General features: G+C 48.4%; 5 protein-coding genes across 5 annotated transcripts; all 5 read right to left on the bottom strand.

Annotated features, from left to right (window-relative positions):
* Nucleotides 1–571: 571 nt before the first annotated feature.
* cdc48 (Cell division control protein) lies at nucleotides 572–3318 on the bottom strand (the record flags this gene model as incomplete). The annotated part of the gene is made up of 6 exons (XM_031146770.1): nucleotides 572–1167; nucleotides 1220–2711; nucleotides 2765–3014; nucleotides 3065–3120; nucleotides 3180–3207; nucleotides 3269–3318. 6 exons carry the CDS (start codon nucleotides 3316–3318, stop codon nucleotides 572–574), a joined length of 2472 nt encoding a protein of 823 aa, XP_031008686.1.
* A 1167-nt stretch (nucleotides 3319–4485) lies between these two features.
* Nucleotides 4486–4874, bottom strand: LHYA1_G001790 (uncharacterized protein; the record flags this gene model as incomplete). Its single annotated transcript, XM_031146769.1, has 2 exons — nucleotides 4486–4774; nucleotides 4825–4874. 2 exons carry the CDS (start codon nucleotides 4872–4874, stop codon nucleotides 4486–4488), a joined length of 339 nt encoding a protein of 112 aa, XP_031008687.1.
* A 4527-nt stretch (nucleotides 4875–9401) lies between these two features.
* On the bottom strand, nucleotides 9402–11263 carry NDH2 (External alternative NADH-ubiquinone oxidoreductase, mitochondrial; the record flags this gene model as incomplete). Its single annotated transcript, XM_031146768.1, has 3 exons — nucleotides 9402–9475; nucleotides 9539–10843; nucleotides 10894–11263. The coding sequence occupies 3 exons, from the start codon at nucleotides 11261–11263 to the stop codon at nucleotides 9402–9404; spliced, it is 1749 nt and encodes a 582-aa protein (XP_031008631.1).
* A 771-nt stretch (nucleotides 11264–12034) lies between these two features.
* On the bottom strand, nucleotides 12035–13368 carry LHYA1_G001788 (uncharacterized protein; the record flags this gene model as incomplete). The annotated part of the gene is made up of 3 exons (XM_031146767.1): nucleotides 12035–12370; nucleotides 12770–13012; nucleotides 13252–13368. The coding sequence occupies 3 exons, from the start codon at nucleotides 13366–13368 to the stop codon at nucleotides 12035–12037; spliced, it is 696 nt and encodes a 231-aa protein (XP_031008630.1).
* Nucleotides 13369–17833: 4465 nt separating this feature from the next.
* Nucleotides 17834–21040, bottom strand: aclQ_1 (ABC transporter; the record flags this gene model as incomplete). The annotated part of the gene is made up of 3 exons (XM_031146766.1): nucleotides 17834–18332; nucleotides 18383–20574; nucleotides 20636–21040. 3 exons carry the CDS (start codon nucleotides 21038–21040, stop codon nucleotides 17834–17836), a joined length of 3096 nt encoding a protein of 1031 aa, XP_031008639.1.
* Between the last annotated feature and the right edge of the window lie 4947 nt (nucleotides 21041–25987).

The following is a 25987-nucleotide window of genomic DNA, read 5'->3' as shown; positions in this document are numbered from 1 at the left end:
GCTATCTGAGGTATGGGGAGGAGGAGAGAAGGGGAGCTGGGCAGAATAGGGTTGAAGGGTTTAATGGACTTTGAGGTGGATGGAGTATGTGTTTGGGTAGCATTCATTGTCGCCTGCGAGCTAGGGGAACTGGCTGGGAGAAAGGCATCGATCGAGCGTGTGAAGTGGTTTTGATTATACAAGCGGGGGAAAATAAGAATCGTTGACTTCGGAATGGGCTTGTTTAGGAGCATTGATGACTTGCATATCCAAGGGTCAGCATAACATATGAAGGCGTTAAGGGATAAACACTACTTTGCACTAAATTCACTTATTAAATTGCAAGCCAGCTTTTGTAGGAAAAATTCTTGGACTATCTATGATGAGGCACACCGAAGATAAATGCAATCTCTTAACTGAGAAATCCCCGCATCGCTGCAAGCAAGCGAGCGGCAAAATGATCTTGAACCACCACACAAGACCTTTCCGACTCCGAAGCCGAAGTTGTTCCAGATGGCAACTATTTCCATCCAGGCTCTATGATTCTCAATGTGCATGCATGAGGTGTGAGAAAGGAAAATAAATTACAGATTTAGTCATAAAGACTATCATCATTTCCGGCCTCTCCAAATCCACCAGCTCCACCAGCTGCCTCGGCTGCTGTCTCGCCCGCCTCGGGGAATTTGAAGAAAGCACCGGGTCCAGAGTTCTTCATGCTTTGAGAAAAGGCCTCATATCGGCGAATTTCAACGTCAGTGACTGATCGTCTGGCAGAGGACATAGCCTCTTCGAAATGAGCCTTGGTAAGCTGAGGAACTGGGTCCTCAGCATCATCATCCTCCATATCAACATCCTCACCAGCAGCCTCACGAGCCTTGCGTCGCTCGATGTCGGTGGAAATGGCCTCCTTAATGGCGAGCTTGACCGCACGTTGAGTGATGAAGCCCAAATCGGCACCAGAGAAACCGTGGGTGCGGGAAGCGATGAAGTCAAGGTCGACATCATCGGCAACTGGTGTCTTTCGGAGTTGCGCCTTGAGGATACCGGCACGAGATGACTCGTTGGGAAGAGGAACGTAGACGAGGGTGTCAAGACGTCCAGGTCTGCAAAGAGCATTGTCGAGTTGCTCAGGTCTGTTGGTGGCACCAATAACGAAGACATTCTTCTTGGATGTCATACCGTCCATTTCTACAACAAGTTAGTATCGATTAAAGATAGAACTCGGGCAAAGTTAGCTTACCAGTCAAAAGTTGGTTGACAACACGATCTGAAGCGCCACCAGCATCTCCATTTGATCCACCTCGTGACTTGGCAATAGAATCTAATTCATCCAAGAACACAACACAAGGAGCAGCGGCTCTAGCTTTGTCGAAGATATCTCTAATGTTGCTCTCGGACTCACCGAACCACATGCTCAACAACTCAGGACCCTTGATGGAAATAAAATTGGCCGAGCACTCATTGGCAACTGCCTTGGCGAGTAAAGTCTTACCAGTACCTGGTGGACCATAGAAGAGTACACCACGGGATGGAGAGAGACCAAACTTGAGGAACTTCTCGGGGTGGTCGACGGGGTACTGCACGCTCTCGATAAGCTCGCGCTTGACATCTTCGAGTCCTCCAATATCATCCCAGCGAACGTTGGGAGTCTCGACAACTGCAACCTCGCGAAGAGCAGATGGGTTGGAGACACCAAGGGCAAAGCGGAAATTTTCCATGGTAACACCCAAAGAGTCCAAAACCTCGGCGTCAATAGTATCCTCATCGAGATCAATGAGATCCATCTTCTCACGAATTTGTTGCATAGCGGCTTCAGAACAGAGGGACGCAACATCAGAACCGACATAACCGTGGGTCTCCGATGCAATTTGCTCGAGATCGACATCCTCACCCAACTTCATGTTCTTGGTGTGGATTTGGAGGATCTCAAGACGGCCAGTTGGGTCAGGAATACCGATATCAACCTCACGATCGAAACGGCCAAAACGACGAAGGGCAGGGTCGATAGAGTTAGGTCTATTGGTAGCAGCCATGACAACGACATTTGATCTAGACTTCATGCCGTCCATGAGGGTAAGAAGTTGCGAAACGACACGGCGCTCAACCTCTCCGTTCGTCTTGTCACGCTTGGGGGCGATGGAATCGATCTCATCGATGAAAATGATGGCGGGGGAATTCTTCTCCGCTTCCTCGAATGCCTTTCGGAGATTCGATTCAGACTCACCAGCCATCTTCGACATGATTTCGGGACCGTTGATCAGGAAGAAGAATGCACCAGTCTCATTTGCCACAGCCCTAGCCATGAGTGTCTTACCGGTACCCGGGGGACCGAACATGAGAACACCACGGGGAGGCTTGATACCGATGGACTTGAAGAGTTGAGGATGTCTCAAAGGAAGCTCAACCATCTCTCGGATCTGTGCCATCTGTTTCCGACATCCTCCAATATCATCGTAGCCAACTTCGTTGAGGTTACCCTCCTCGTCCTCACGCTGGATCGGTTCTCCTTCGCAGTGAATGACGGTATCTTGAGCAACGATTCCGTACTCTGGGGGGTCTACCTCAACAACTTTGAATTCAACTTGTCTCATACCACCACGGACTGTGAAAAGGTCGCCTTGTCGAACAGGTCGGTAGGCTTCACGGAAATATGGGGCGAGGAAAACATCAAAGAGGGAGCCGGTGAGACCCTCGACGGTATCGGCAATAGGAAGGACTGCGATGCGCTTGGCCTATATAGCTTGTCAGCACATGTCGTATCGTATGTGAAAATGGTTTTACTTACATATTTGATGTCAGGGCATGCGTGAACAGTTATGATATCTCCGTGCTTGACGCGGAGGTTATGTCTAACCACACGGTTCATACGTGCACTTCCATCATCCAATTCATCATCAGCAAGGACGATGAGAACTGTGTCCTTGCGCTTCTTTCCCTTAACCAAGACTGTATCTCCACGGAAAAGCTGTAATGTCTCCATGGTATTGTTCGAGAGGGCGATAACGGAGTTGTCATCATTAACGGCATCCGTAACCCTATTGCCACCTGGTCAGTTTGTGAAGTTGCGGATATTGAATGTACTCACATCAACGAATTTGGCTTCTTCTTCTTCTTTAGGATCGCAGTCGCCGTGTCATCAGCCTTGATGGGACGTTAGTATTCAAGCTGCGAGGCTTGGAATCAGTGGCGATGGAACTTACTGCCTTGTGCTCAGCACCAGAAGCATCACTGCAAGATCTGTCAGTGACCATATCGGAGGGAAGCTTGTGGAGATGAGGGTATAGCTTACTTGAGGTTGACCTTCTTCTTGTGCTCGACATGGTCCGGCTCAGCAGACATTTTGAGTACTATTCGGTTCTGGGGTCTCAAGGACAGACGTTATGCTGGGGCGTTTGCTCGTCAGTTATGGCTGCCAGGAGATGGCAGTATTTGTAGAGGAGTGTCTCCGCGTGTATCTACGAGGAGAAAAGTGTTATGTAGAAAGGGATTATTTGATGAGGAGGAAGTTCTTCAATGGAGATGGACGTGGAGGTTGTAGTTTGGAAATGTCGAGTTGAGCAGCTCAGGAACCGAACAGCATGGAAGCTGGACGTTTTAGCGTGGATTTGTGTTTAGCGCAGAACCTTATCGAAAGATTGCAGTCATCATCAGGCAGAACAGGCGACACGAATACTTCCACCAACGTTACTAGAAACGTCTAAAGAATGAATGTACCTAGATACGGAGTAATATTCTGACACAGCAATAACCATCTCAGTGGCACATCATTTACCATCGTCAGAACGACAAATTTATGTTTTTTTTAATTCTACCTGTATTTATTTTTTCAATCCATTGCGTCAGTCGCAACTTCCTCAACAGCGAGTCATGGGACTTGTTCAAATCAATAACCGCAATGCTATATGTTCTACAATGTCTATAGTGTCTATAATGTAACCTTGTTCCCTCAAAAGTTGGCCCGTCACAAACACGGAGAACTATGTGGCGATATATCAACCGCACCTTGTCTAACAAAGGTGGCAAGTCAGGAGCCTCGTTCAAATGATTGTATATGTCGCAGACCTCTCATCCTGCACTTCAATTCCAAAGGCCTATCCATATCCTAGTCGACCTAACACAAATTGAGATCAAATGTTCCCCTCTTCTGCCACCCCAAGCTTCCGTCCAAAGGTAAAAAACCGAAACCAACCCAGTCCAGTTCCAACTTCTCTGACAAGGAGACCGTAGCTTTACGCTCTGCATGTGGTATATAAAAAGCGGGTTTCTAAAATCGAGAATAGTCCGACAGTCCGAAAAGGAAGAGCAAGTGCTATTTCCTGAAAACCTCCAGTCATCCTCCCCTCTTTCGAATATATTCCTATCCCAAAACAGCATAGGAAAAGCTGGGTTGGGTGTCCAACGTCCGTTATGTCGTTGCAAACCGCTTCGCCACCAATCCCTCGAGCCGTCTGCGAAGTCGGCATCCGGCTGGATATGGCGTTGTCAAATTACAATGTAGCAGAAGCTTTACACTGTTGGCCACGTCCCAAGCTTTTGTCTCCACCCAACAAAACCATTGCCTGACTTATCAGCCACGGGCAAGCAATCCAGCATGCCACGCATATCCGGCGCCTGCTGAATATGCATCTCCATCATCTCCCTGGTCAGAACCGCCATGCCCGTAGAAATGGTAGCCGTGGCAATGCGCTCGTGGCGGTGGTTGTGGGGTAGCCAGGTGGTATTGAGCCACGATGACAGGTTCTGGATTGAGTGGAAGGAGGAGAGGATGTGATTGTGAGATGAGCTATCGATAGAGCTGTGGGAAGTATTAGGAGAGGTCCTTGGGGTGGTAGAAGGTGAACGTACCTTGAGGTTGAAGTAGATAATTGAGAGCCAGTTCTGACAATCCGTGACATGTTGCTAGCCATTCCGATGTTGACTCGAGCAGAAAGTTCGGTCTTTGTGTGAGGTATTGTTGATTCGAGCTTCAAGTAGCGAACGTGAGTCTTTAGTACGAGGCTGAGGATGAGGATGAGGTTTAAGATCTGTGCTGAACTGCTATGAGCTCGACAGGTGAGTTAGGTAGCAAATGAAGAGGGGTAGCAAATCTTGTTGCTTTTAAGCAATGAACCCTTTGAACCCAGAGTGGATCTCGTACGCCTATGGTGTAGTTCCTTCATCCAACCTGGCGTAGAGACAGGCTGAATTGCACAGCCTGCGACCAGCACTTCAGCGCTGGCTACATCGTGAGTCGCTCAGCGGCACGAATAGCGAAAGCCGGTGGCTTAGAAATTGTGATTGAAACCTCTGCTTTGCAGCCGGCTTTCTTCTCTTACCATAACTGCGATTGTGTTGCTTCATCACAGTCGGGTTTGCATTGCTGTTGGACATCACCAGGAGAGAGCAGTGGTAAGGAGTGCCAGTGGAGTGGAGTGGTGCGCTGACTTGCGGGAATTACTCTAGCGGCCAGCCGCATGAAAACGTCAGCAAAAGGGCATATAAAAGGTCTTCTTTATTTTGTCACAGAACCTTGCCTTCTGCCCCCACGCTGGTGTGCCTTAGCTAGCTAACATGAGTTGAAGTATCAAACGAAGCTCTTCACAGCCTCGCTTCAAATACTGAGTTTTTAACTCCGTATTGCTTAGTAAAGAGCAAGCAGTAAGTAATAGCGAAGCTCCATGTCAGAACTTAGTGACAACTATAATATCCATCGCTTAAAGCGCAAGTTCATCAAAGCTGCTCTTTGCTAGTGTATATCTCATACGGAGGTAGCGTACTGATATTGTGTTCCAAAGTCTAGTTGGCTATTCCCTGGTACTCCGGATTAAGATGCGGTTCCTTTCTACGAATGAATCTAAGAGTTTCTTGGGAATCCTTCTCTGCCAACTCCATAACTGTTGCTCTATTGTTCGTTATTCTTGTTGCGGAAGGGGAAGAAGCTTGCAGTATACGGAGACTTTGAGGTATGGAGCAAGCCTCGCCATGATGGCCGAGTTAAATGCCGGCTTTCGAAAGCTTTCTTAACGCATGAGGCATTCGAATTGGTGTCACACTCAAGCAAAGATAAATCCGACATTACAAGACTGTACTGTCCCTGTGGGTTGTGGCACACTCTCATATCCAGCACTACGAGTATCCATTGACCAACTATGTCAAAAAACACGAACCATTCAAAAGTGCTAACCTTCCCATTATCCCCTCCCAATTAGAATGACTGCACAACAGAAGAAATGAAAAAGCAAACACTCATCCCATACTCTCTCTCTACATGCATCACACAGCCACACACAACCACGAATATGCAGTGCTCTGGGATGCAAGGGGGTTGAAAAAGGGCGTTCACATCGCGATTTGCAACAAAGTCTTGAAAAGGAAATGTGGATACATGTGATTGGTGTTAAAGTGTTGGGTCATGTGTAGGGCGTGAATTACATCGAATCAGATCGTACTGGGGCTCGCCTTAGATAGATTGATTATACTGACTGAGAAATGTCATGATAATATCTACTAAGTAATATTATCCCAGATGATAAGAACATCTACCAAGTAACTTATTATTATGCCCAGAAATCGAGCCTCAAGAACTGATGTAAATAACTACCTACCCATTTACGGAATGCGGCAAAGCAAACAGGATCGATAGCGCGTTTTAGCCTCCAGGCTCCCAACCTCTACCTCTTCCCGTAACACGGACTCCGCATCCTTTTTCTGTTTCCGATTGTATTTCTTCTCCTTCTGAGCTCACGTATAACATCGGCGTCTGAAGCATCAATCGGAAGATGGCAACAAGAAGGAGTACCCGGGGTCAAAATCTTCCAACTCGAGAAGACGTTAATGATAAGAAAGATGCACCGGCCAAAGCTGTTGTAAGTAGAAAGGAGAAACCCCAAAAACCAGCAGGGAAAATGACAGGACCAAAACCAACTACCCTCAAGGGTAGAGAATCAAAATCACAGCCTCAATCCAACTTGATCAACCCCAAAGTCATGAAATCGGCTCTGCCAGTGCCGCCAGAAGTCTTAAGCATGATCCTGGACAATCTCAAAGACCCATCAACTATAAGTAAATTAGGCCGAGTCAACAAGAGCTTCTATACTCTCATGATGCCCCGACTCTACCACCGCATCGCCGTCGCGGCCATGTTCCACGCGCACATTCCCAAGCTCATTCGTGCACTGGAGCCGCATCTTTCCATAGCGCAGAAGAAGCAGTTGAAGAAGGAAGGCAAGTACAAAGGCCAGCAGGAGCGGTACTCAACCGGCCTTGATGAGAAGGCAAAGCCCATCTGTGCAGGCTATGTAAGGCAAATGGTTGTTGGCGCCGCGGATCCGGGGAGAAAGCACAAATATATTGTTGTCAGATACGTCGAGGAGGCGTTTAAGAATATGCATAATTTAGAGATTGTGGAAACTAGGGTGTTGACCAAGTAAGTGCTTTCTTACAAGTATTGCCTTGTCGCATCTACCCTCATTGGATACATGTACTGTAGGTGAGCTTCACTAATGCTACTTGTAGGTCCATCAGCCAGAGCCTAGCCTCATTTGCACACTTAAAAGCCCTAAGTCTGCTCACAGATGATGCCGAGCCAGAAGGCATAAAACCACTGGCTCAGATCAAGAATTTGAAGCATTTCTACTTGCGATACTATGGCTACCATACTCTGGAGCACATTTTTATTCAGTCCATGCTCTGGAACTCGAGGTCAACACTTCAAAGTCTGGCGATCGAGACGAACGCGTACGCCTGCCAATTCTTGAGAGATTGGGAGAAGAATGGTGAAGGCATAAGTGAACAGGGACATGACTTCACCGCCTTGAAGTCTTTGACTCTTTCCGGCGTGCAAATCGATGAGTATTTCATCAAGGGGTTCCAAAAGGCCATTGACTTTACCGGGCTGCGAGAGCTTAACCTCGGAAGTTTGTGTGACACCAGTTGCCTCTTTTATCCTCATCTCACCAGCATAACCACCTCATATCAAGGCACAAAAGATACCCCGCTAAGCCTGCGAAGTCTGAGCCTCCGCATGTCAGAAAATCCCTCTCAACACAATAGCGCCACATTCGCAGCCAAATGCCGCTTCCTTTCCTCCTTCGACACCCTGACGACTCTGGATCTCCCAAATTATGGACAATACCCATCCAACACCATCGCCAACCCAGGACTCACAGACACGTTACTGCATGCAATTCTCAAACACAAGAACCTGACGACTCTAAAGATATCTTACACGGGCCGAAATAGCGGTTTCGAGACTCCGTACCTAAGCGCGAAGACCGTGGGGGCCATTATAGACGGCTTGCCTCTTTTACGGGAATTTGAATTCGCGCCAGATGAAGCTCAGATGGCTGCAATCAGCCAAGTCCTCCTCCGCGGCAGCAATCTACAATCCATAACCTGCTTCCCGCACGCCAGCTGGGGGATCTACCCCCCGCCAGCCGACCCCGGTGCCAACATGATCTCCATCATTCTGCAAACTTTCTTATCAAACACCAAGTTCAACCTCATCTCACCTTCTCCTTCTGCAAACGGCAAATTTGTCTGGGAAAACCACTATAAGCTTACGCGCGTCTCGGTGATATACAAGGTGTGGGAGGTGGCGTCGGGATTCGGGAAACGAGCGAAAGGAGAGCAGCGTCCGGAAAAGATTCAAGCGGATTCAGCTGATGGACCGCGTGAAGTCTGGTATCGCAGTGTCACGGGGCCGCAGCGTATTCATGTTGGGTTTGATCCGGAGTTTGAGTGGGCAGACAAAGTCGATAGGGAGATGCAGTAGAGCATTCGAGAGGAGTACATGTTTGTGTTTGTTACATATGGGTAGGGCAAGGGTGCAAGCAATTATGGGATGTTACAATAGACGAAGGTTTTTGTTCGGGAAAAGATAAAAGTATTTGGTATTGTGATTATAGAGGGCAGGAAGAAACTAAATACAGCATTATCGTGTGAATTGTCTTATATCCCACGAGAAATCTAGGAGTCAGTATCCAAAAACCAATACATTGGCCCATTCGTACACTCCAAGCCTGTACTTATTTTATGAGAATACTGTAATCTTTAAATGTACCACCTGAAGATGTCTCTTACGCGATGAGGAGATGGAAGCAAAAGCTTGAGGCTGAAAAGTAGGACAGTCACGTGTATCATATTGATTGCGATTCCGGGTCTATCATCCGGAATCGGATCATGGAAAAGGAAAATATCACCCGCTTTTAAGTACCGAGGGTCACATATATGTGTATGTCTTCGGTATGTTTTCGGTATAAATGTGCACCATTGCCCACTTCTTCATTTCAGCTTGAAAGGACTATGTACATACAGAGCCACGACCCAATCTATCCCTATCGTTTCATTATTAGGAAAAACAGTGTTGTGTTACATAGGTCACCCCTCTTTATGCGCCAGCCATCTTCCGTTCTTCTATCCCACGTAACCAAGCCCCTCTTTATTTACTCCCGGGAGACATCACGACCGAAAGCCTTGGACTTTAGCCAGTCGAGAACGACTAAGACGCGGTTGCGTGCTGCTGGGTGGTGAGTAAAATGAAATGTGAAATGCGAGGGGGATGAGGATGAGGGAAACTTACTGCTGAAACACATGCTCAAATACGCGCTTCTCCAGAACAGATATGTCAGTCCACCACCCGTAGCAAAGTTTCCATTTAACCAGCTGACATCAGCCACAGCTCTCTCACTGCCGATATAAGCCAAAGATCCTTGATGTGTGTAATGGAAAGGCTTTATATCCTTGATTCTCCGCAATTTCTTCTCGTGGGACTCAATCTCAACCGCAATCTCTCCGGAATTACCAGGCTTCAAGTTGAGGCTAGAGCTCAAATCATGGATCTGATGCTCAATAGCCTCGCTCTTCGCCATGGTGTTGAAGAGGCGTGCAAGGAAAGCCCCTTCTTGCGAAGCTACTTGAGCCGTTGGCGCGTAACCGGCAACGGCGCAGTCACCAGTTGCCCAGATATCCTTAGTACCTTGGACGACAAGGTATTCGTTGACGGCAAGACCTCTCCGCGAGTCCTTTTGCGCTGGGATTTGGGTCATGAGGTCCTTGACCACAGGACGGACCGCATTTCCGGTTGCCCAGACTAGCAAGCCGTATGGCATGACCTCAATGCTCTTCTTTCCATCAGGACCAGTGGCCTCTGCTTCTACGGTCTTATCGGTCACTTTCTTCACAGCTGTCTTGGTCTTGATTGTGATCTTCTCTTCCTTGAAGGTCGATTCGGTATAATCGATCAACTGCTTGGAGAACATGGGCAAAACGTTCGGGAGAGCCTCAATGAGAGTCACCTTGAACTTGTCGCTGATTTCAGGAACCCACTTCTTAATGTCCTGGTCGAAGAAATCCTGGAGCTCGCCGGCGAATTCGACACCAGTTGGGCCACCACCGACAACAACCATATGAAGCAGGCGCTCAACTTCTTCTGGGGTTTGGTCCTTGAAAGTTGCAGTCTCTACGCAGTCCATGATCTTCTTTCGGATTTGTTGGGCATCTCCAATCTCCTTCAAGAAGCAAGAGTGCTCTTTTACACCAGGGATACCGAAAGTAGCATTCTCAGCACCCACGCTGACAACAAGCATATCGTAAGAAACTTCCGTCTTGTTCGAAGCACCCTTGATGTCAGAATTATCATCTATCATTATTGTCTTCCTCTCCGGGTCAATCTTAGTCGCTTCCGCTTCATAGAACTTGACCGCGGCTTTCTTATGTCTCGTTATACTTCGGATGGGCTCCATAATGGATCGATGCTCGACTGTTCCAGTTGTACATGACGGCAAGAGAGGTGTGAAGAGGAAGTAATTTCGGGGAGAGATAACAATGACATTGTAGTTTTCCGTGTCGAGTTTTTTGAGGAGTGAGACCGCACCCCACCCAGTACCTGCGAAAGCTATTAGAAAAACTCACAAGATATCCAATAAGTATATCTACCTAGAATGACAAGGTTTTTCTTCGATGGATCTGGTGCAAATTGCTCATCGGGATGGCGAAGCTCCCAAACACCGTAAGCTAGATAAGCACTCCCCCCAATAACTGAGAGGTATGTAAGGCGCCAGAGGTATGTAAAGTAGCGAAATCTTCGAGGCTTCTTTGCAGGGGCAGGCGCAATATCAGCGTATGTGCGGCGGAACATCTGCTGGACTTTGCTCTTGTCGAGGGTGACTCTGGAGCTCGGCCGGGCGGCCCGAGTAAGTAAAGACCGCGAAGATGTCGCAAAGGCTCTGCGAGTGGCAGCAGTTGCTGTGCGCATGCCAATTGATGAGGCTGGGAGCCTCATAATTGCTCTAGTTGTTACCGCCATGCTCCAGACTGGAGTGAGGATGAGGGAAGAGGTAGGAATGGAGAGGAGAGAAAGTGTTGATGAGGCTTTTCAAAATTTCTACAACTGAAGCTTAGCTCGGGGTAGGGAGCTGGCCGATTGGCCTTTTAGATAAGAAATTTGGGGCGGCAAAATGCCGTCAGCCTCCAAAACAGGCAACTTGCGCGTGTGATTTACTGTAATAATTGGTTACCAAGATAATTGGCCAATGCCCGACGCCGACGATACTGATGAAATTACCCACATGAATTAGATAGGTAATTTATATATCTTATGCTGGTATACTCGGGGATATACGCTCCATAAAAGGTAAGTGAGCTCGAGTCAGTACATCTATAACTTTACCTCTGAGAATTACCGGGAATTAGCCGATAATCACAGTAACAGTGCAGTGCCTCCTTTCAAGCTGCGAGAGATTTGCTTTATGAGCCTCTTGACCTGATCCCATTCCCAAGTCTTTGTTGACTCTTACATTTCCATATGCGCCGCAAGGATGACAATTATGCTGTACCCGGATTGGGACTGGCAAATATTGCCAAAAGCTCCTTTGCTCCGTGGCATCTCTCTGCTTTATTAGCTCAGCCCGGGCCTTCCCGCTGGACCTTCACGCAGCAATCCAGCGGGCTACCTAGGTAAACCTATGGACAGAAGTACGAATAAGACGTTCCTTTCACCCAGAAATTATCAAAAGTAAGGAGCTGCTATGATCACGCTCTGATGAAGCTTTCTAGGAAACAATATTTGGCGCTTTGCCTATTCCGCATCTCCCGAGGACACTATCTGTGGCTCTCTTACCATACAATAGAGTCTGCATACCTCTCCCCCATCATCACAATCCATCTGCTTCACAAAATGAAAGCCCATGGCTTCATATATCTTCGTGTTAGGGACATCCCTGCTGGACTCTAAATAGCACCTCTTCCCTTCTTCATCGGCGAGTTTCGTCACCTCTCGAGCCAATGCTTTCCCTATTCCTTTGCCTTGCTGTCCTGGAAGTACGACCATGATATTCAGGAAGTAATAACCGCTAGGATCTGTCCAGATTTCAGACTGGGCTTCTGTTTGTTTTTCCTTCCATATGTAATATCGCTAGGTTGTATTAGCAATATTCTCAGAGCAGATAAACGATGAAAAACACGCCTTCAATTTCCAAACAGGGACGACTTGTGAAGGAAAGCGCAACCCATTGGCCCATATTTCGCAAATGTACCTTGTTACGAGTGAACCAGAAAGGAAAGAATGATCCAAGGCCAGTGGAGAGACGTGCACTATTCCTTCCCTCTTTGCCGATGAAAAAGAAGTCGTACGTAATTTCACGTTGGCCACGCGTGAGTGCCATCTTCCCATCAACACATTTCCAGGAAACACTCAGCGATGTGACAAGTTCAACGGAAGTATGCCTTGCGTGTTAATGCGAAATGCGCCTCGGACACAGCCCCGGGTTCGTCTATATTTTGTTTCAACAGACAATGAAACAAATACACGTACCTTCACATTAAGTCCACCTCTACCATACCAAATATTCATCCTCACTTGTTGGGCCCACATTTTCCACCCTTCAAACCACTCTCCCCACGTCTCCTTCTGTGCAGACGGCCTTGGAGGCATCCACATTGCTATTCCGAGCACCTCATCATTGGCATTGGTGTCTTTTGCTACGTAGAAGAGAGCATTACGAACCCCCCATCGACACCGAATGCCAAGAGAGACCCGATTCCTGTTCAGATCAAGCTTTCGGCCACGTCAGTTGAAACCAAATCCAGGATAATCTATTATGAGCAAGATTCGCCGCCAATAGATTTTCAGAGAATGTGCTTCTACTAGAAACGACCGCCTTCTCAATCAATGGCCTCAGGAATGAGGCGGATAGAGAGCACCGGCAAAGGCTGTGCTAACGCGGGGAGGCCCCCGGGGCATCTCAAGGACACCCATGAGGCATCAATCAGAGACATGAAGTGCGAATTACTCACCTTGGCACGATCGTTGTAAACCCAGTTGTTATACGGATCATCTTTGAAGGCTTCTTGGATTGCAGTCACAGCGCCTGGTATGTCGGACTCTGTAAGGGGGGTAATCTCGATTGGCATCTTGATATCAATTGCTCTCGGTCGGACACAGTCACACAGATCTCGTTCCGTTCCAGTTTGAGCCAGAACACTGAGATAGATCTATTCGCAACAAGGCTCGAGGAGGTTCAGAGCCTGAAATTACGGCAGCGGTTATATCAAACTTGCTCACAGCATTGACAGCGTGATAAGAAGATTATTATTCATGGCCGACCTCAAGACATGAGGAATGCACCAGCACTGGCTTGGCTGAGGAAGCTTTGGCGTGAGGTTTTGGCTGAAGGATGGAGTACCACCCAGGAATTGTATTTTGCTATGAAGCTATTCCGGCCTCTGAGGCTCTGACAACAATAAAGAATCGTCAAAATCTGCCCCAAACAACCAAGATGGTGGTTCGAATTGGCGCCTTGTGTTCGTGAGCCGCACCCGAATGTTCCGAAAATAAGGGTGCGGAGTACAGTACAGGAGGCGCACTGACGCGGATCCTGTAACAGGGGCTTCACCTTCGAAACACGATGTCTGTCCCAGACAACGGCAGATAATCCTCCACTCCATCCACATCACCATACAGTACGGAGGTAATGCCTTGCAGTTCTGGCTCATCGCCTCACGAGCCTCCTTGTGTTCGCCTAGCAGCTACTACAGTACTGTGTCTGAGTCTAGCTCTGCATTTGCTTGTGCTTCTAGGTCTCATGTCTACGAAACTGGTTAGTAGATGGCCTCCTCACGCGGTCTGCGACTGCAGCTGTGGGGAAATGGGCCACTGGATCAGCCTGAGGAGTGGTAAATGGTGAGAGCCAGACTTTGGTAACGCCTCCTTAGGCCTGGCGTGCCATGTTGAAGCAGAGACGAGTCCTGCGTGCTCGTATGGGGCCTTCAATATGTGAACCGGCTGCAAGTGTAACCCAAAGACCCCCTCTATGCACCAACAGACGTTCCGTCCCACTGGTGCATCAATCCTCCGCGTTCTCTACCTGAGAATGCGCCGTGACTTTTCATCTACTAGTACTGTACCCCTCTGCCATCTTATGATCTTGGCCCCACCCATCACCATGTCCTAAAGATCTTCAACCCTGATACACCCTCTCTTTTCCATCCTTTCTTCGTTCGCTTTTCCCCCAACTTTTGTTCTTCATACGGCTGGCTCGTGATTTCTATTCTCACGGTGCTTGTTTTTGGTGCTTTTCAGTTCAGCGACTACTATATTATTTTCTCCCATTTGAGAGCATCGGCGTATGCTTGATTGTTTCATCATTCTGGCGTACCACGAGAAGGGGCTGCGATTATTGTGCAGAGGATGAACACGACGATGGCGCCAATAGATCCAAATCAACTCTCTTTGGAAGATTTAAGACGGCGGCATGGTTTAGTTGAGGACATATCTTTAAAACAGAAGAGGGCAGGTGATGGTGAAAAAAGAGATGGAGGAATTGGCGAGGGTACAGGCAATAGCAAGCCGAAAGATCCGAGTCCGAACGTCAGTCCAGGCGAAAAGGGTGGAGATACCAGCAAAAATAAGGGCAAAGGAGATGATGGAGAGGCTGACAACAATGGCAGCAGTCCAACTGCGAGCCCCGGAACCGTCCCTCTACCCCTCCTCCTCCTCCTCCTCCCCCTCCCCCTTCAACTCAACAAGTCAGTACTGGAGTCACATCTCCGACAACATTTCTGGCTCCTGCAGCAGTGACGACTGCTCCAACCACGATTATCATAATCTCAACACCCACTCCATCGCCAGCAGTAATTTCTTCCAGCCCAACCTTACCATCATCAAATACAGTAAGTAAGCAGCTATACATCAAGAGCGAAATATTAACTCTAGACAGATTTTCACTTCATTAATTCCCACTACGTCTTCTTTGTATATTCAACCTGCCTTGCCGTCGGTCACGGCTACACAAAGCGAGCCACGAGATGGGGTAAATACAGATAGACCTCCTAATTTTCCGAGCGTGGAGGCTACTTCAAGTCCCAGCATAGTCGGATCTACGCCGACCGGTTTGCCTCCCAGTGCGGTGCCAGAAGTTGCGGGGTCTTTTTCAACAACACTTGCTGTACCCAGCCATACGCCAGAGCCAGGGCGACACGGTGGTAAACTTAACGGTATAAGGAAACAAAAAGGCAATGGCTTATCTCCCACGGCTGAGGGTCTCTTGATTGCCGTTGGGGCAATTGGTACGTTCTACTCTATCACTAATATTCAAAGTCCGAAACTAATAGCCAAATATAGGCGCTATTATCATCATTGTAGCGGGAATACTACTCATTCTGCGTATGAAGAAGATCGATGCCTTTTCAAAGTTCAGAAACCGGAAAATACGCAAAGGAGGAAACCGTGATTTATATGGCTGGCGAAGGGACGACCAATACTCCACCGATGCTCCCCCAAAGTACCCCGGTGAAGCAGAAGTAGAACCCTATAGCTATCCCCACGATGAGAAGTCCATTCCAGCAGAACGACAAATGAATGGCTTCTTCTCCCCGGTTTCCCTACCACCTTTATCAATACCCGCCGCAACACTATCACGTGGAGCGCAGGAGCCGACCCAGAGCCCGAGAGCGCTCCCAAACAACCCAAGTCCATCAACATATATACCATCTCCTCAAGAAGGACCAATTTCCACCACGCAAGCCTTCTACAACATCAGCCCACTAACCCAAAACGAGCTATCACGGCAAATTTCTGACGCCAACCAGACGATGCGCTCCCAAAATACATTCGCCTCGCACCAAACCTCAAACATCCATGAGCCGAGCCAAAACCAGGTCGGCCATATGAGTTACCTCTCATCTCTGTCGTCCGGGTTCGGCGACGGTCTCATCATGCTTGAAGGGTCCACGAACCCCAACTCCCGGCAAACATACCGGCAATCTCAATCCCAATTCCAGAACCCAGCTACCGCAAATCGATTCTCGTGGGCACGCAGTCAAATTCAAGGACAAGGACAACGAGATACAGTCTACACGACGACTTCGGAAGAGTCCGCGCCGCGCTTCCGATCAGTGACGTCCTGGGTAGCGCAACAGACTGGACGTGTACAAGTGGAGAAACAGCAAAAGGTCCAAGGCCAAGTCCCTGATGTACCAGCGATGCCTGTACAAGTACATGCTGGGCTGAATCACCAACGGAATATCAGCGAAGATCCTGTGTTTAAGTTTCATCCTGGTGAGGAGATACAGATCTCGCGTGGCTCGAGAGTTCCGAGCGTGGTTTTGAATAAGAAGACGGGTCTCAGATGAGATTATATGAGATGTTTTGATATATTGTATTGTATAAGGGATAGGGACGGGGATTCAAGTGTATATATAACTATGGTTTGATCCATCATTCGTTTGAGCCTGGTGCTCACTCAGTTCGTATTGAATTTCGACGACGAGTTAGCTGGTTGGATTGCATAGCATAGCATAGCATAGCATAGCGGAAGGGGCATGCATGGAAGGAAGGAAGGGAAGGTTATAGTACGAACTACTTCTAATAATCACTTGTATGGAATCGTGTAGTCACTCACGTATTCAAAAAGAAAAACAGAGGAGGATTAGAATGAACAAATGAATAAATGAATGAATGTAGCGTGTAGCCGACTACTTTTGATTGAGATAATATAAATGCATGTCTTGATATCATAGTCATTATTTTTGAGTGAGTGGGTGGGTGAGTAGAGATGTATATATATATGTATGTATGTATTTGAAAAAGTAATTCTTGAGACAAAGACGTTACGCATGAGATGAGGAAGGAAGCAGGAAGATGCGGACCGTAGGAAGGGGATGTAATGTATATACATACATACCACAGGTCTGATAGTGAAAGAAGGAGTCCTGGGCACATTGGAAGTCATGTTCATGGATGGGAGAAAGAGCAAAAGATTCATCCATCCATCCATTGATGCCAAGTATCCGAGTAATAAGAAGATCTTTCCAGACGCTGTCAAAGAGGAGAACGCAAGAGTAAATATGGAATAGGGATGAGGGATGAGGACGAGGGACGAGGAATGAAGGAGATGGCATCTTGGTCTTCTCGAGAAGGAATGCAAATGCAAGAGAGGCATGATGTTGAGATTGATTTGCATCGAATTATCTAAACTCTTTTTAGAGCCTTACCGCCGCCGTAAACGCACTTTGTTCACCGCTGTTCTTTTGTATACACCGCTGCCAACCCCACCCCCACCCCTCTACCCCCGGTTGGGGGACATTAAAAAAGCAAAAAGGTCAAAAGCAACGCTAACCGCCAAACCATGCTCCATTTTATATCTCGTAAAGCCATTCCTCATTTGCCCACCCCGTCCCCTCCATTCATTAATAAGTAAACACAAGAAATAAAAACGCTCTTCTTTGCCTCGCCGTGGCGAGGTATGCTATGCTCACTTGATCTTAAAAAGATCCGCTGTCTTTGTTTTTTTTTGTCAGGCTCCAAAATGCCCTATTAATTCCTCCGCACGTGGCCAAAATCCCTCAGCTTACGAGATGTCCTTTGTCTACGAGATGCCTAGTTCCGGGTGGATGAGTTCCGCCTTTCTGTCGGAAGGCTGCGGGTTGGGTCCACATCACCAGCTTCGCCATCCGAAGACGTGTTCTCGTCACCTCTCTCATCAACCAGTGTGTCGACGTTGGAGCCAGTGACGGATGGCGTGCTATCCCGCATGTTCTCTGCGGCTCGGACAAGGGCTCTAGAGGCTAAACTTGGTGCTCCTAGACCATTGCCACTGGTGCGTGGATCGGCTTCACTTTCGCTGACATCCTCGCTTGGGCTTCCCTCATTACCAGAAGACCCAGGTCGATCCATAGCAGCTTCTCTGAGAGCATTCGCCTTCGCTACTGCTCGTGATGCTTGCTCCGCTGCCTGTTCGGCTCGAATTTGCTTTCGCCACATATTGTGATAGCGGCCTTTCATAGCTAGGAGTTCTTGATGGGTGCCTGACTCTGCAACTTTTCCAGCATGCAGGACGAGGATTTGATCAGCCGTCGTGATAGTTGATAATCGATGCCTTTCGAGATGTTAGTAAACGAGATGAGAGATTCCGGGAAAGAGACTTACGCGATGACAAGCATAGTTCTCCCCTCAGACAAGGTACTGAGAGCATTTTGTATGTTTTGCTCGGTGTCGGAGTCCAATGCAGCGGTCGCTTCATCAAGCATAATGATACGGGGGTTCTTGATGATCGTTCTGGCAATCGCAACTCGTTGCTTCTCACCACCGCTCAGACGAAGACCACGTTCGCCAACCTTGGTATTGTAGCCATCTGGGAAAGCCAGAATCTTGTCGTGAATCGAGGCCGCTCGGCACGCAGCGAAAATGTCTTCGTCAGTGGCGTTCTGGTTGGCGTACTTCAAGTTGTACATTAGTGTTTCGTTGAACAGAACCGTGTCTTGAGGTACCACTCCTATGTGGCGTCTCAGCGAATCAATAGTGATGTTATTAATATCACTTCCATCTAACTGAATACTGCCGTCTTGCGCATTGTAGAAGCGGAATAGAAGCCTGAATACTGTGGACTTCCCACCTCCCGACTCGCCAACGAAGGCAGTTGTGGTGCCAGGTCGACAAGTGAAGCTTAGGTCTTCCAATGCCGGCTTGCGCGTGTCGTACGAGAATTTTACATTCTGGAAACGTATTTGGCCTTCGCACGTTGGCATAGCCACGGCATTACAATAATCGACAACGGACGGCTGCTCTTTGAAAAGCTCTAGAAGACGCTCGCCGCTGATCATGGCGCTTTGAACGGAGCGATAGAATGATCCAAAAAAGTTCAAAGGCTGTTGGAGCTGGCCCATGTATGTCAAAAGAGTGACGAAATCACCAACTTGACGAATGCCGGTGGTGACCTGATACGCTGATATAAAGGAGGTGATGAGGAGGCCTGCCATAAACACTGTGTTTTGAGAGATATTAAGTATATTGAGCGAGGTGATGACCTTGTACTCCATCTTCTGGAAAGCGGTAACGGCTTGTCGATATCGATCGAATTCATATTCCTCGGCGTTGAAGTACTTTACGGTTTCGTACGAAGTCAGTGAATCGTTCTTCACTGCGTCTTCTTCTCTGCTCAGGTTCGTCATCTGCCGTCGTTGTTCGGACCGCCATCGTGCCATGCGAATGGTTAAGTATAAGTAAGAAAAGGTGATAATGGCGACAACAAGGGCATAGTAGGCATCGAACGCTATTCCAAAGTAGATGATTGCTACCCCGAGGTCGAATACCATGGGGACTACTTGAAATGTAACTTGCTCGAGGAAATTGTTGATTGCGTTGCCTTTACTAAGGGCAGACAGAACCTCCCCAGTTCGTTTGCCTAGGTGGAAGTCGAGGCTGAGACCGTGGACATGCTCGAAGGATGCTGTAGTCAAGGCCTTGTATGAATATTGCGAAATTGGAATCCAGAGGACCGATCGAAGAGCACCTAGAATGCCAGACGTGCCCTGGAGAAATTTGAAGACAATCAGAAGGGATATCGATTTCCACGGCATTCCTCCACCATCCTTTCTCGACAATTCATTCGTAACAGTCCCTATCTGCAGGGGCACAGCAATATTCACAAGTCTCTGCAAGACCACGAGGATGAAGCAAAGTAGAACAACAACTTTGAGCCGGAGAGATTTGCTGGGCCATAAGTAGGGGAAGAAAAGAGAATAGCCTCTGAGGTACTCCCACCATGTCTTATTCGGCGCAGTCGTGGGTTTGTAGAAAGCTGGGTTTTCATCTAGGCTTTGACGGCTACCACTTTCATTCCCATTCTCTGATGGTGCGCGCGTACTCCCATTCGCAGTCCTGCAGCCTTCCGAGCCCGTGTCACCATGACCGTTTGGAATGGATCCATTTCCATGCACATGGCCGTTGCCGTTAGCATGGCCATTGATAAGGAGAGGTGCATGCTCGTCAAGATAACTGTTGGGTCGACTTGGATATCTACTTTTGTAAAGGCGTTCGAGGGAGAATAAAGTGTAGAATCCGATCTGGAAAATGATAAGCATCACCCGCACAGCGTCCACAACGACTTCGAAGATTTCCCACTCGTCAAACGACCTCTGTATTTCGTGGTTTTTTCTCGGCAGAGAGTTGACTTCTTCGTGCGGGGTGGAATAGAGCGCGGTTGTGCCTGCTAACAGTATGATTTCCCCGATGAGGGCCACCACCCAGGTAAGCTGATGTGCAATACTTGGCGAAGGCGTTGTATCAACCAGGGAGATGAGGAATATGCTGTAAAAGAAGGCAGAAGCGCAAACGTATATCTGCATTCACTGTGTGATTAGCAGAAGCAATTTGGCAGGGTTTGGTTTGGATGCAGCTTACGGCGGTTGCTTGACCGCACCACCAGCCTTCCTCACGCTTGGTGAGGGCATGTATAACAATGTTGGCGCCATTGGCAATGAAGGTGGCAAGCACTCCAGCAGATAGGCAGAGGAAGAGGTTCTTGCGGGAGGGACTGAAGTCCGTGAGCTTCTTCTTTCTTTGCAATTCCTCCTTGTACTTGCGAGCGGAGCGTGGTAATGGCTTTCCTCCAGGTCCTGTAAGAATGCGTTCTTTGGATTCGGCAGAGGGTTCAGCAGTAAGCACAGTATTGGTAACGAATGATGCCAAGAAGACGATGAATAGCACCCATGCATAATGGAAGTGAACGACATCGAGAAGTTCTGCGCTTGTCGAGGTTCCATTATTCCAAGGGTGCGAGCTCAGCTCGACCCGTTCTCCAGCCATGACAGCTTATTATTATGATCGGTACCCTCCTTCCCACATCAGATATCCGTTTCGTGAAGAGATCGTGAGCTGCTCATGACCCCATTCGATTGGGACAGGACAGAGAGAGGTAACAGTAGTAGAAGAAGCGTGGCGCTTCCCGAGGTGTTAAATAAGGCTGTTGCCACTACGAGAGTCACCAGATCGTCAGCGTTGTGGCTTGTATTGTGCTTGTACAGTAGGACAATTGGAAGGGCCATGTGACGTATACTTACCTCAGAGAAGTAGAAAGTGGATGGTACGGAGTAATGGGCGGGGGAGAATACCTTAAGATATTTGGTGGGCGTGGCTGTGAGTTATCTGATCTACTCTGTTGGGGAGGGACCACCAGGACTGGCGTGGAAGATCAACCTAAGGAGGGGCTCGATAGATTTACAGTATTTGCCCGGACCGCAAACACCGCAAGGCAAGGACGAACGAAAGTGAAATTGAAGTCTGGACCAGGCAGGACAGGTGGAGCAAACGACCCACGGGGCAGAAAGAACAGGAGGGCAGTGAATTAGGAGCAGGGGGACTAAGCAATGGACGGCTATCGGGTGGTATGTATTATTTGCTTGCTTGCTGCGGAACGGCTCCACGCCAAAGAGAAGAGAAGTTGAAGCACCAAAGATTTTAGATAGAAACGGACGGCAGTACTAGTAGTAAGTTGGGTGTACCTCGAAACGTGAGTGGTCGCGGTCGATTGCTGTCGAGTCGAGTAGTCGAGTCAAGATCAATGCAGCTGTTTTTGGCAGATCCGATCGAGTATGGAATCTCACCGCCTTGCGCTCGGGGAATATCGAAACTACGGTGCGGACGGTATAGGTGAATATGTTATCGAATGGGACAATAATAAGAAGAGGTTCCAGTGTTTTGTCTGATCATGAGAAGCCTCCAAGTGGGGATGGGAGGTTCTAGATGGCCACAGAGCAGAGAGTGGGTGGATTTGATCAGCGTTGTTTCCAAAGGGTTTCTGGATCTGGCTTGAGTCCCAGCAGAAACAGATTAGTTATATATCGATATATACATATATACATATACATGTACATGTACATAGGTATACCTATATTGGTCTATATTATATGACTAGCATGGTATGATATACTTGGATTTTATACAGTACAGCACCTGCTGGAATATTATTAACACGCCCTGTACTGTAACTCTGTATATGCAACACATAGCAGAACCAAACAGAGCAGGCGCCATCCCACTAGTTCTCGACTTTTCAGGGCTGCGGAAGGGGCTCGGAAGGCACTTGCCTAAATGCAGCGTATAGGGGTAGACCCAGTTCCAATGCCCAGTGCCAGTACCAGTTCCAGCCAGTAGTCAGTAGTAGCCAATAGCCAATACCAATAGCCAATAGCCAGTAGCCAGTCCCACCGTACTCTTATTCCATGGTTCAGGGTTCATAAAGCCCAGTGACCCCAATGATCCCGTTGAGCATGGCTTGCTTGTACTGCTGTACCGCCGTACTGCACTGTACTGTATGGCGGATAATTGCAATCCCTCCCATTCGTGTAGGTTCGGTACCTGCCCTGCCCTGCCCTGCCCTGCCCTGCTCGAGGCCAGGTGCCAGGTGCCAGTTGCCAGGTGGTACCTTAAGATAGGCAAGGTGATCCTCAGCCCTCTCATCTCATTTTTACGGAGGATGCCTCCCCCTTTCCCCTTCATCTCCAACTTCGCTTCCCTTCGAACCCCTCCATCCTCCCCCTCCATCCCCTCAATGTTCGATACGTCAAGTGCCACAAGCCCAACAGGGGTTCAAGTGAGCCACCTACCATCCGTCCAGCCGTCGCCTAGTAGTTTGCCAGTCAGCAATTTGTCTCAGCGCTTGCCCCGGTCCGCGGGCCAGTCAGCACGCAGCCTTGCACAACAGCCGCGCCTCGTCCAGAACCAAGCGGATAGAGAAACAGGGGAGCGGTTGGGGAGGGGCGGGCGGCAGAGAGTACTCCGTAAAACTAAATGCTCTGAGCCAGCCTGCCCGCCTGCCTGTCTGTCTGTCTGTCTGTCTGTTCTGTTTGCACTGTTGGTTACCTTCCTTTCTACAACTTGTGTTGGGGCGCCTGCTCCTGTGAGGTATGTAATGTAATGTGACTCGTAGCTTGGGTACGCCACGTACAGGCTTCTTGCTGTACCTTCTGATGTACCTCTGATGTGTATAGCCTGACGAAGCCTTTTGACATGTGGTTCTTGCAGCACCCACCACCCCATCGTCCTAGGCCTAGAGCTCCACAAGCATATTGATGCAGCAGGGTAGGTGCAAGTTGCAAGCTGCAAGCTGCAAAACGAACAAACGTCGGTACGGTACGGCACAGCATCCGCTTCCGTATCATTTCTTCCGTGCATGCATACCAGTTTTCCGGGTAGGAGACGGCCTCTTCCCCGTCCAGCGCTCCCATCACCGATCAGCCTCCAGCCCCCCTCCACAAGATATCTATCTATCTTACCACTGGATGCTTTCTTTCGTGCCTCATCTGCGTCATGCGCAGGCGCCCATAAGTGTGGCTGCCCAATATACACTGCTATGGGTAGGTATTCCATCAGTTGTCTCAACGCGTATATACCCAATCCACCACCCCCAGATCAAGGTGTAGAGCATTTTTTATCAGATCAAAGCAACGATGAGAGACGCTCCTATGCTGTTGATCCGAGGTCGCACACGGTCGCATGTGTATCCTGTGTGACGACGTAGCTACGTTCCATAAAAGCAGCTGTCATTGGCATGTATCTCCGAGTACAGATATCCATCATTGAAGCGGTGTGCAGGAACCTTCCTCCCGCCTTCCGTGCCTTCTCCTTTCTCCTTTTCCGACTAAACGATCATCTCAGACGTCTTGTGGCAATCGAATTAAGAGTATCTGATCCACTGAGCCCTGCATCGACTATCGTGTTCGGTGCAACAGCCAGCGTGGTACGTACAAAAGAGAGACCCACGTACTTGTTCTCCTGCCTTTAAGCCATACATGTCCAAGAAAGCTATCAGGCTTCAATCATAGGTCTTTTGGCGACGGCAGTGACCTGTCTTGTTCAGATGATGAGAACATCGACGAATCTCAACCCCGGTGCCTTGTACTCTCTCGTATATATTCTTGCCCAATGTCGTACTGCAGACTGGGATCCCGGGTAGATGGATAGCTTCCCCAGAAATTATCGCGGATCTAAGCGGTTGACAAGATGATCATTGGCAGCAAGTAACCTTTGCCAAGCCGGTCTCGAAGAAAGAAGGCTTGTCTACGGCTCTCAACAGCAAGAGCTGCTGAAAAGCCACGATGGCAATTCCTCCAGATGGGGTAGAGACTTCAAGTTGGGAAGTGGAGGCCAGCGAGTATTGGGCATCGACCCATTGCCGATCGGAGCTCCCGTTGGACTGCCTGTATATAGAATATGAGGATATGGCCCTGTCAGCAAGGCGGCGGGTCGCTGGGGGCCAATTATGCTTTTGGGTGCTGACGAATTTGATGGACGATTATGCGCTCCAATGCAGCACTTCGGCGAGGCTCATTCCGCCGCTCGAGAGGAGGGAAACTGCTGTCTTTGCATGCAGTTGAAGATGTTTCATTGTTGTACAATGAACGTCTTGCGAGTTGTGGTGCATGTCTCAACGCGACGTTGACAGCCTGATGAGCCTGCAGAGTTGCAAGCGGGAAAGGCTATCTGATCGAGACAACTGCTTGCTGCCTGTTATTCCTTGCTTTGACACTTCTCTTTTTGTCCAAGTAGGACGATCAGAAAAGTGTGTTTTGCGTTGAACTCTGGGTGGTCCTCAATTGATCTCAGGGGTAGGTCGCGTATCCTGCCTCTATGATAGAGGGAGGTTCCTTATAAGCCACTGCCAGTGACGTGTCTAGGAAGAAGAAGAACCTCTGTGTAGCAGCGGGCGTTCTCCTCCGCACCACTCGAAAGTTTGGATGCGGGCTGGCATGAGAGTTATAAGCTGTAAAGCAGAGTACTTAATCCCAGTTAGCCAGGAAATTTGCGGGTTGGGTGAAGCTACTAACCGCCTGGTTTTTTTTTATTCATTGGCTTTGACGAAAGTACAGGACCATGACCCAGAGCAGAGCACAACAGCTTTCGATTTTTGGCCTTGCAAGGCACGGCAAAACAAGCTACTCATCCTGTGCTGTAACCTATCCCATGCCAGTGCATTTCCTTTCACATGCGGGATGTGTAAGGACTATGGACGCAAAGAGTTCGAAAGTCTTTCCCAAACTTGCCATTCTCCACGTCAAGTATACGTGACATGGAGAACTATATACACAAAGTCCGGTATATAGATGGAACTAAAGCACATTGGCATCTGCTTCATTGCCCCACAAGCCACGTCAATGAACTTGCGGTCAACAGAAATCCTTTTGTTGGGCATGTTCATTGCAGTAAAACCCCGTTGTGTTCTACAAAGCGGGCAAGGCGAGTGCACCTTTTTTGACAGGTGCATGTCCCCGCCCTGGGCATCAGGAGTTCACGCTTGGAAGTCATGCAGTGCGAAGCGAGTTGTCTCCTCGTATGTTATCTTTGCTTAGAGGATTCCCTAGTGTACGCAAAATTGAAATTGTATGATACATTGTTGAGCTGTGCATTGAACTTCTTTAGGCAGTCTCCATTATGGGTTGGCCAAGTGTCACCGTATCACTCAAGTACTGGCACCACATACTGATATAGATTATCCGCCTTCCATCTGCCTCCTCCCTCGAAGTCACAGTACCCTCCATCCTCCTAGTTGTTGTTCTAAATGCTTGTGCTTGCTTCCTTGTAAGCTTGATTCCTTGGCTAAAGCAGGCCGAGGACAGACATGTATCACATGTTTAGAACAATTAGACTCTGATTTATACTCGTCGGCCCCTGTAATCCATAGACGGCTACGAAATCCTTTTACATAGTCGTTACTTGCTTGATATACAATACTGGCTTAGAGCCATTAGACGGAGT

This window comes from Lachnellula hyalina, assembly GCF_007821495.1.
Source record: "Lachnellula hyalina strain CBS 185.66 chromosome Unknown contig00013, whole genome shotgun sequence".
NCBI lineage: Eukaryota > Fungi > Ascomycota > Leotiomycetes > Helotiales > Lachnaceae > Lachnellula > Lachnellula hyalina.
This window is presented reverse-complemented; position numbering and strand designations above follow the sequence as displayed.